The sequence below is a fragment of the Trichechus manatus genome, unplaced genomic scaffold, assembly GCF_000243295.1.
Source record: "Trichechus manatus latirostris isolate Lorelei unplaced genomic scaffold, TriManLat1.0 scaffold00185, whole genome shotgun sequence".
Classification (NCBI taxonomy): domain Eukaryota; kingdom Metazoa; phylum Chordata; class Mammalia; order Sirenia; family Trichechidae; genus Trichechus; species Trichechus manatus.
This window is the reverse complement of record NW_004444121.1, coordinates 3687038-3696831: the sequence shown is the minus strand read 5'-3', so window position 1 is coordinate 3696831 and position 9794 is coordinate 3687038. Positions and strand designations below refer to the sequence as shown.

Here is a 9794-nt window from a genome sequence, read left to right as displayed (position 1 = left end):
GGTGGACGGGAGGGGCAGAGGTCGACGAGAGGCGGACCGAGGTGGACGGGAGGGGCAGAGGTCGACGAGAGGCAGACCGGGGTGGACGGGAGGGGCAGAGGTCGACGAGAGGCAGATTGAGGTGGACGGGAGGGGCAGAGGTCGACGAGAGGCAGATTGAGGTGGACGGGAGGGGCGGAGGTCGACGAGAGGCAGACCGGGGTGGACGGGAGGGGCAGAGGTCGACGAGAGGCAGACTGAGGTGGATGGGAGGGGCGGAGGTCGACGAGAGGCAGATTGAGGTGGACGGGAGGGGCGGAGGTCGACGAGAGGCAGACCGAGGTGGATGGGAGGTGTGCACATCCTCTGTGCGGCGGGCCCGTGTGGGTGCCCACTGACAGGCTGTTGCCAGGATTCGCCAAGACCACCCGCGTCAGTGCCGACAGAGCCTGGACCTTGCTGGAACACTGGCCACTCCCCACCAGGGCGGCACCCTGGCCCTGCGTGGCCTCCCCTTCAGGGCTTGGCACCAGCTCTAGGACAGACAGGCAGGTGCCAGGACTCGCCTTAACATGACTGACAGCTGGGCCTCGTCCCTGCTGTCACCAGCTTGTGTGCCAGGCCAGGGACCATGTCAGAGGTGTCAGCGTTCTTGGCCGTGAGGGGCTGAGGCCAGGCCTCCCAGGGGACATGCAGCACAGACGCCCTGAGAGTGAACGGGCTGGGGGTTCCACGAGGCCAGCCCACTCCGACACTCGACACCCCAGACCCTGCCAGGTGGCCACCCAGGGTGTTGAGCGCTGGCAGCGCCGTCTCCGCAAGCCCCCCAGCTTCTCAGCCCACGCCAGCCTGGCGAGAAGCCCGGAGACTCCCCTTTTGCCAGCACGGAGACCAAGGCTCCGGGGGGAGCGGCTTGTGCCCAGGGGCGAGGGGTCACGGTGGACAGCTCCAGGGTGGTGCACGGGGCAGGGGCTGGGGGGGCGTGGGCGGCAGGGGCGAGTACCAGGTTGATGATCATGCAGGTGAAGCAGGGCCTCGTGGTGGTGGGCTCCAGGTGTCCCCGGTGATGAGAAACTGACAGGGGGCAGGGCAGGAGGGGATTCCTGATGGTCCCCTAGGGCCGCCATCTTCCCTGAGGCCTCCTGAAGGTGCGCACACCTGGGACCTGGGGAAAATGAAAGCCGTAGCAGGATGAGGGGACCGAGGAGGTGGGGGTGGCATGCCAGCTTCCAGAGTCCCCATGGGAGGCCCTGAGTAGCACAAGGTGAGCGGGCTCATTCGCTCACCAGGGAAACGAGGGTGCCCAGAGCTGGTGACAGGTGAAGCCTGGGGACCACGGGGACCCGGACAAGGCAATCTGGGCACTGGGTACCTGGTTTACTCAGTAACGAGTGGGTGTGACCTGTGGCTGCCGGGAAAGAGCAATCACGGGCCCGCACAGGATCTGGAACATCCTCCCAACCATGGCCTCGCCCACACTGAAGACCATGTGTCCAGAAGAACGTTCCGCACCGCGGCCAGAGCCCCGGCCCAGCCCGGGGGGGTGGGCAGTGGAGCACCAACGGCTCAAGGCTACAACTTAGGAGGCTTTCCTGAGCAGCAGAGGGAGTGGTCCCAGAGAAAAAGCCTCTTCCTGGGAAGTGGCAGCCCTCAGGGGCCAGCCCTGTGATCCCCCGCCACACACAGGGCCCTGCCCACAGCGTCTGGGCTCATTTGTGGTCCGATTCTTTTCCTTGGTTGTCTAGCATGAGATCAGTATGAGACGCGCTTTTTCCTTTATATTGTGATAAAGCAGGAACTCCCTATTCGGGGGGTGGCCAGGGGGTGGGGGAATGGAGAAAAGTCAAGTAGTTTCGGGAAATAAGCGCTGTACACAAAACCTGCTTCCAGAAAGGGAGGGGGCAGCCCCAACAGCTGGCCGCCAGTGCCCCGGGCCTCTGGGTCAGCCAAGAGGGCTGACCTCAGCCCTCGTGACAGTCAGGGTCATGGGCAGCCGGGTGTGGTGGGCACATGACGGGAGGGGGCTGCAGGAGTGACAGCTGGGTGCAGGTCCCCAACCACCTAAGTAACATCTTAAGTTAACTTGTTGGGGACTCAGGTTCCTCATCTGGAAAAAAGGGCACGCTCACCCTTATCCTCGCTGTCTGAGTGGAGGTGGGGGTCCGAGGGTGGAAGCCCCTTCAGCTCAGAGCTGCAGACCTTTGCCCGGAGCTCAGGTTCCGGCCCCGCTGCTGCAACAGCCCAAGGGGGGAGGGTTACCAGCGCCACAGGGTCGGGAGCGAGCACTCCTCCGGCCCCTCGTCCCAGCTGGGCGCGCTGTGCCCGTGGAGAAGGGCACGATCGCAGGGCGCAGAGCTGCAGAGAGCACCAGCCGCCCGGGCTGAGGCCGCGGCTCCACACAAGCCGTGTGACCTCCGGCAGGGGCTCTGCGCCCGTTTCCTATCTGCAAACTGGGGGAAACGACAAGTCCAGTCCCTGGGGGTCTGCGCGTGGGGAAGGCGCGGCCTGCCTAGGCGCCCCGCACAGGGAAACCCCACGATCGCAAAGGGCCGGTGCGCCGACGGCTGCAGGACCCGGCGGCCCGCTGCTCCCGCCACCCGAGAGCTCTCCTCTCCGCTCTGAAGCGGCAGAACTGGAGCCAGAGCCCGAGGTCACGGCGAGGGGCGACCGCTGGGCACTCCGCAGCAGCACGGCCGCACCGCCCGGAGCCGCCGCCAGGGCCCACTCACCTTCCGAGCCCCGAGGCGGCCTCCGCGCGCCGGCAGGAAGTGCCCGTCCCCCGTCCCCCACCGCACGTCGCGGCGCGTGCGCATTTTTGGGCCGCTCTCGGCCGCTCTAGGCGTCCGGAGGATCTCGCTTCTCGCTGGCAGCCGCGGCGGGTTGGGCGGCTGGCTGCGTCCGAGGCCCTGTGGTCTCCAGCCCTGCCCCCGGGCCCCCATCTCCAGCAGCCCCATGCAGAGGCGCCGCCCCAAGGCCCACCAGCCCTGCGTCCCCGTCCCAGGGGCAGCAGAACTCCCAGATCCCGGCCCACCTTCTGCTAACCAAGTCCTGCCTCGGGGACCCCTCTCTCGGGCCTTCCTAAGGGAAGTGGTGAGGACTGGAAAGCAGCAGGGTGCCTGGACACTGAGCACGGGCTCTGATCGCCAGATATGGTCATGACTCTGCCTGCATCCCACCATCTGCTGGGAGGTATTTCTTTAATAAGGAGAAGCAAGGTTCCGGGGTGAAGCCAGTTAGCTCTCTTCTGGGCTTAAGTCTCACAACAGAGTGAAATGGGCAGAGCAGGGCATGTGGTGCTACAAGACCCCTGTGAGTGGCCACCACACCAGCTTCTGCTCCTACAGGACACTAACCCCACGCACACCCAGGTCCCTAACTGGTCTGGAGAAAACAAGCCGTCCTCTGGTGAGACGTACATGGACTAATGCATGTGAGCACTCTGTGAGCTGTCAGGTGCCATAGGAATGTGTGTTTACTAATTAAAAGAGGAGCTTCACCCTGAGTGAGGAGCCTGAGGACCAAAGCTGGGTGTTTGCCTCATTCACACCATCCTTTGTTGGGGAATCGGGGCCAAGCTGTAACACTCCCTTTTATCAGCCTAGGGCTGCTGGAGGGGGAACAACTCATCATGGTTAAATAGGAGCCATCATCTGTCTAGTCCTTCGAGCAACAGGACACACAACTCCCTATGCATACGTGACACTGAGCTAGACACTGTATGAGTCAGAAACAACCAATTTCCTCAAGGGTTTATATTCTGGAGTGAGTCAGTTCCAAACTAGGCCAGAGTACCCCACAGAGTTCAACTTTACCAGCAGTTGCCCCGTTTCTTCTGGTGCTGGATGAGGGGTGACGGGCATGAGATGTTGCCTGTCCAGGGATTTGATTCTCTCCTGTGTGGGCCCTCTCCTTTCCTTCAGGTACTCCCATTATGCAAATGTTGGTCTGCTTAAAGGTATCCCACATTTCTCGGAGGCTGTTTTTTTTTTTTTCATTCTTTTTCTCTTTCTGTTCTTCAGCTTGCATAATCTCTATCAAGCTATTCAAATCTATTCAAATCCATCAGTTCTTCTGTCTTTTTCATTGTCCAGCTTTCACATGCATATGAGGCAACTGAAGAGACCATGGCTTGGGTCCAGTGCACATTAGTCATCAAAGTGACATTTTTGCTTTTTAGAACTTTGAAGAGGTCTTTGGCAGATCTTCCCAGTGCAATAATACATCATTTGATTTCTTGACTGCTGCTTCCATGGGTGTTGACTATTGATCCAGGTAGAATGAAATCCTTAACAACCTCAATTTCTCTCCAAATATAATGATGTTGTTTATTGGCCCAGTTGTGAGAATTTTCATCTTATGTTCAGATGTAATCTGTACTGAAAGCTGTAGTCTTTGATCTTCATCAGTAAATGCTTCGAGTCGTCTTCATTTTTGGCAAGCAGAGTTATGTGATCTGCATAACGTAGGTTGTTAATGAGCCTTCCCCCAATCCTGATGCTGTGTTCTTCTTTATATAGTCCAGCTTCTCAGATTCTTTGCTCAACATATATATTGAATAAGGTGAAAGGATACAACCCTGCTGCACACCTTTTCCAGTACTGAACCATGCAGTATCCCCTTGTTCTGTTCCAACGACTGCCTCTTGGTCTATGTACAGGTTCTGCATGAGCACAATTAAGTGTTCTGGAATTCCCATTCTTCCCAATCTTATCCATAATTTGTTATGATCCACACAGTTGAATGCCTTTGTGTAGTCAATAAAACACAGGTTACCATCTTTCTGATATTCTCTGCTTTCAGCCAAGATCCCTCTGACATCAGCAACGGTATCCCTCGTTCTACATCACCTTCTGAATCCGGCTTGACTTTCTAGCAGTTCCCTGTTGATGTACTGCTGCAGCCATTTTTGAATTATCTTCAGCAAATTTTTGCTTGCATGTGATATTAATGATATTGTTCTATAATTCCTCATTCCATTGGATCACCTTTGTTTGGAATGGACATGAATATGGATCTATTCCAGTTGGTTGGCCAGGTAGCTTTCTTCCAAATTTCTTAGCATAGATGAGCGAGCACCACCAGTGCTGCATCCGTTTGTTGAAACATCTCAGTTGGTATTCCATCACTTCCTGGAGACCTACTTTTCGCCAATGCCTTCTGTGCAGCTTGAACTTCTGCCTTCAGTACCATCTGTTCTTGATTATATGCTACCTCCTGAAATGGCTGAATGTCGACCAATTCTTTTAGATAAAGTAACCCTGTGTATTCCTTTTGTCTTCTTTTCATGCTTCCTGCATCATTCAATTTTTTGGCCATAGAATCCTTTAGTAATGCAACTTGAGGCTTAAGTTTTCACTTTAGTTCTTTTGGCTTGAGAAATGCTGAGCATGTTCTTCCCTTTTGGTTTTCTAACTGTAGGTCTTTGCACATTTCATTGTAATACTTTACCTTGTCTCCTTGAGCTGCCCTTAGAAATCTTCTGTTCATGTCTTTTACTTCCTCATTTCTTCTGTTCGCTTTAGCTACTCTGTGTTAAGAGTAAGCTTCAGTCTCTTCTGACATCCATTTTGCTCTTTTCCTGCTTTCCTGTGTTAATGACCTTTCCACCTTCGTCACGTATGATGTCCCTCATGTCATGCCACAACTTACCTGGTCTTCAGTTGTTAGTGTTCAGTGAGTCTAATCTATTCTCAAGGTAGCCTCCGAATTCTGGTGGGATGCATTCAAGGTCATATTTTGGCTCTCATCGACTTGATTTAATTTTCCTCAGCTTCAATTTGAATTTGCACATGAGCAATTAATGGTCTCTTCCACAGTCGGCCCCTGGCCTCGTCATGGTATTAATGATATTGACTCTGAGGAGGCCAAGTTCTGGGTCACGGCCTTCTGAGTGGGAGGAGGGGTCCCTGTAGGCACTCTCTGCCCTCGGACCCCACCATCTTCACTGCTGCTTCCCCCCTCCACTCCGGAATCTGTGGTGTGCTCTTGGCTTTGGCACTTATCACTGGGGCAGTTTTAAAAAAAATGGCCTCAAGTTCTTTGACTCTCTTCCCATTAAAAGGCCTCCACGTCCCCTCCCCAGACTCTGGGTGGCTGTGACTGCCCTGACCCTTTGAGGAGGGCAGATGACGCTCTGTGATTTCCGAGGTGGCTCAGAGCAGCCGTGTCAGTGACAAGGCCCCAGGCACTGGGCACTCCCGACTGAGGCCCAACCCCGTCTCTGAACCCACACAACCCAGTAACAGAATCAAAGGGCTGTCCCATTAAGTCTGGAGTGGGTACAGCAATAGACACTCAAGACAGTAGTCTTCACTCCTTTCTCATCTTTGGTATGAAGTACAGCAGACGTTTAAGTGTGTGGAATGCGTGCACCGCTTGGTAAAGGCACTAAAGGGAACACCGTGCTCTGCCACCAGCCTGGGCCGCGAACTGGGACATGAGGCTGCACTCTTGGAGCACAGGGCCGTGTAGTCACCTCTGCCCTGTTGCCCCACCCTGGGGTCCCGCTCTGCTGTGTGGAGGGCAGTGACCGGCTGGGCCCCCTGGATGGAGGGCTGCCTCTCCAGCAGTCGGCCAGCCTGGCCAGGAAAGCAGACTGCGAGACGGCCTCCCTTCCTGCCTGCCGCAGCGGGAACAAGGGGTCATGATTCAGTGGCCACAGCGGGACAGACAAGAGACAAGAGATAAAGTGCAGCGTCCTGCGTGGCCCGAAGCCCAGGAGAGGCCCACGTGTCCACAACTCCCAGGAGACGTGAGCACAGTGGTCAGAGCAGACGCCTTCAGTGGGGGCCTCACCTCCTACCCCGCTGTGGGGAAGACAACGCGGCAGCCCAAGTGGAGCTCGCCCTGCCCGGGGATGCTGAGTCCACGGGCCCAGACCTGGTCCCCTGGGGGCAGGTACCCTCCCCACATGGTCTCAGGGCCCTTGTTGCTGCTTCCCCCAGCAGCAGCAGCCCCCACCTTCTCCCACGGATCCTGGGCCAGGACAGGGGGTGTGGGGACACATGCTTGTGTGGTCCCTGCTCCGAGTGCCCTGTGGAGGGATCAGGTCTGAGCAGGACCCTGGCGGGCATGGGCGCGAGGCCCCTTTAACACATTCCCCGGGCCTGGAACCCTGGTGCTCACTTGGGCATGTCCCCTGGAAGGACTTCACTCCTGTTCCCTTTCTCGGATGCTGACAAGTCTGAGCGCTGACTGGCTTCTCTACACCTGGTGCCCTGAGAGCTGGTTCCAGGGTGCTCAGGAGTGAGGCGTGGTCACTGAGGGGGCTTTGAAAGTGGCGCAGGGTGTTGGACCTCCTTGTCTAACTTCATAGGGGGGAGGGAGAAGCATCATCAGTATCAACAGCCCAAAGCTGTTTCCTATGAATCGGAGGTCAGACATGCCTCCTCTCTCCAACCTTTTTACCAATCCTGACAGAGCCATCCCTCCACGGCACTCTCCAGTTCTCTGCTGGGTTCGGTAATTCATTGCAATGGCCACGGACAATACTCATGATCATGGGGTTTATTAGGGAATTACCAGGTTACAGTTCAGGCTCTGAACTCTCAGGATAGCATTCTTCCATCAGGACAGCCTCTTCCCAGCTGTGCCCATAGGCAGGCCTCTCTGGCCCTCGGCTGCTCAGCCCAGCCTGTGCCCTGCTCGAGCAAGAGTTACAAAGTTCTTTAGCTATGCCAGTAAGTGCTCGCGGCACCCCACTCCACCAGTAAGCCTCAGCCTGAAGGTGCTCAGCTCTCTTGCCCCACGGGTTGGCACATCCACTGTGACCGCCTTGCTCTGTGGGCCGGGAAGCCCACTACACTGTCTCTCGCTGGTTTCCTGGTCCTTCTGCCACCGATTCTCTGCTGCTTCCTGCCATCCCCAATGTTACAGTTGTCTCCTGGGTCTAGGAGGTTCTTAGAGCAGGGACTCTGGGTCCAAAGGATGTGCACTGCTCCCAACTCCTTTTTTTCTTGGTAGTACTGAGATTCTTCTCTGCTCTGAAATTGACTCTTTTAAGCCCAGAGGGATGGCAGAACTGACCAATCCCGTCAGGGTTCCATACACCTTATTTGCATGGTGCCCCCCCCCAAGGGTTCCACGCACCTTGTATTACTAGCAAGCTGTCCAATCCATTTGTTGGGCCACAAGCACCTTATTTGCATAGTTTCATCCAATCTTTTGGTGGGAGTTCTAAGACCATGGCTAGAAAGGCCATATAAAAGTGATCCATCACAGCACAAGGGTCTTTGCGGGTTCTCTGTTAGCGCTGCGCTCCAGGGGTAGGTAGTCAGGAGACCAGGGAGTGGGGAGACCACTCTCGAAACATTGCCCTTATGGTTTCTCTAATCTCTGAGAATTACCAAGAGACCCACCCCTGCAGTCAGCTCTAGCTCATCATCAGGGGGACTTTCTCACTGCTTCCCCAGGGCCTCTCGGGCCAGACCTCCCTGTGCACGATCTCCTGCTGCAAGCCTGACCGCTCCCCCAGGGACAGTGCCTTCCACAAGGAAGTGCCCCGCTCTTGGCCCTCTGCAGTGCTGCAAGGCTTCGGCCAGTGGGGCCGTGGCTCCTACTCCTTAACGTGGGAGGAGCTTGCCCGTGGATGTTGGTTCCAGCCAACAAAATTTCCTTTCTCCTTCCAGAGGGATTTTTCCCTTAATCTCTGTTCCTCCTTTGAACTCGGAAACAGGGAGTTTTCCTTGTCAGTTTCAAAAGCTCCTCCTTGTGTGTATTTCAGCAGGAATTTCGGGTTGTGGGGGTGAGCTGCTCTAACGGCCTGAAAAAGAGGACATACACCTGAATAAATAAAGAAGCACGATCCTCACCAATGCCTGTTAGGAGAAACGAGCCGCTAAAGCAAGAGAACGGCCAGCAGGCTGAGACTGGGCCTTGCTAGAGAAAGCAGGGATGAGGGGTGGCAGGGAGGGAGCATGGAGGCTGCTCGGGAGCTGAGACTGGGCCTTGCCGGAGAAAGCAGGGACAAGGGGCTACAGGGGAGTGCAGGGAGGGAGTGTGGAGGCTGCTCGGGAGCTGAGACTGGGGCCTTGTCAGAGAAAGCAGGGATGAGGGGCCGCAGGGGAGCACGGAGGCTACTCGGGAGCTGAGCCGCAGGCCCCTGACCGGAGTGCAACAGAAGCAGGCAAAATGCTCCTGTATTTGAGAAACAATTAAGGAAACTAGGAAATACATCAAACATGCACAGACTGAAGCGTGTACATGATCGTGTGGTCATATAAAACACTAAATCCAACCCCATCCACCCTCTGGGGTGGGTGACTTGCCCCCCAAAGAGGAGAGAGCTGGAGCACCAACTTCAGCAGTCCGAGCCGGCCCTGGACGACACCCAAGAGCACTGAGGTCTGGCATGGGGCCACAGGCCTCCCGGGAGCCACACTCACCGTGGGGCAGGTGTGCTGCCAGGCTGCAGGGTGGGTGCAGTGCCATGGGTCGAGTCTGCAGACTGAAGCTTGGGGGTGCAGCTGAGGGCCCGGGGAGAGAGTGCACACAGTGCTGGCAGATGGAGGAGACGTGGCTACTCACCCCACAAGTTTCTGCTGTTGGGATGCTCCTGGGCATCTGGAACCTTCCAAGGAGCAGGAGTTCATCCGCTCTGCTGTCCCTGGTCCTGAGCGAGAAGCAGCACCCAGGAACTCAGAGGGCAGCCGGGGCTGGGAGGGGCTCACACTGCAGCCCAGGGCCCAGGCTCACAGGGCTAGGAAGGTCTCTGCTGCGCTTGGGCATCCTCACGTCTGACAGGGACGACGCTCCCACGGACAGGGCTGCACTCCGGCATCCTCACCTCTGACAAGGACGACGCTCCCACGGACAGG

At 56.6% G+C, this 9794-nt stretch overlaps 1 protein-coding gene across 1 annotated transcript in view; it reads right to left on the bottom strand.

Moving 5' to 3' along the window:
- The window catches only part of GLI4 (GLI family zinc finger 4), a 12502-nt gene extending 9787 nt beyond the window's left edge, over positions 1 to 2715 (bottom strand). Inside the window, exons 1-2 of the mRNA XM_004387378.2 lie at positions 2709 to 2715; positions 983 to 1144 (exon numbers count right to left, since the gene is read on the bottom strand). Of these exons, the coding sequence (XP_004387435.1) occupies positions 983 to 1106 (124 nt within the window). The 5' untranslated portion in view covers positions 1107 to 1144; positions 2709 to 2715. The remainder of the gene's footprint in view (positions 1 to 982; positions 1145 to 2708) is intronic.
- Between the last annotated feature and the right edge of the window lie 7079 nt (positions 2716 to 9794).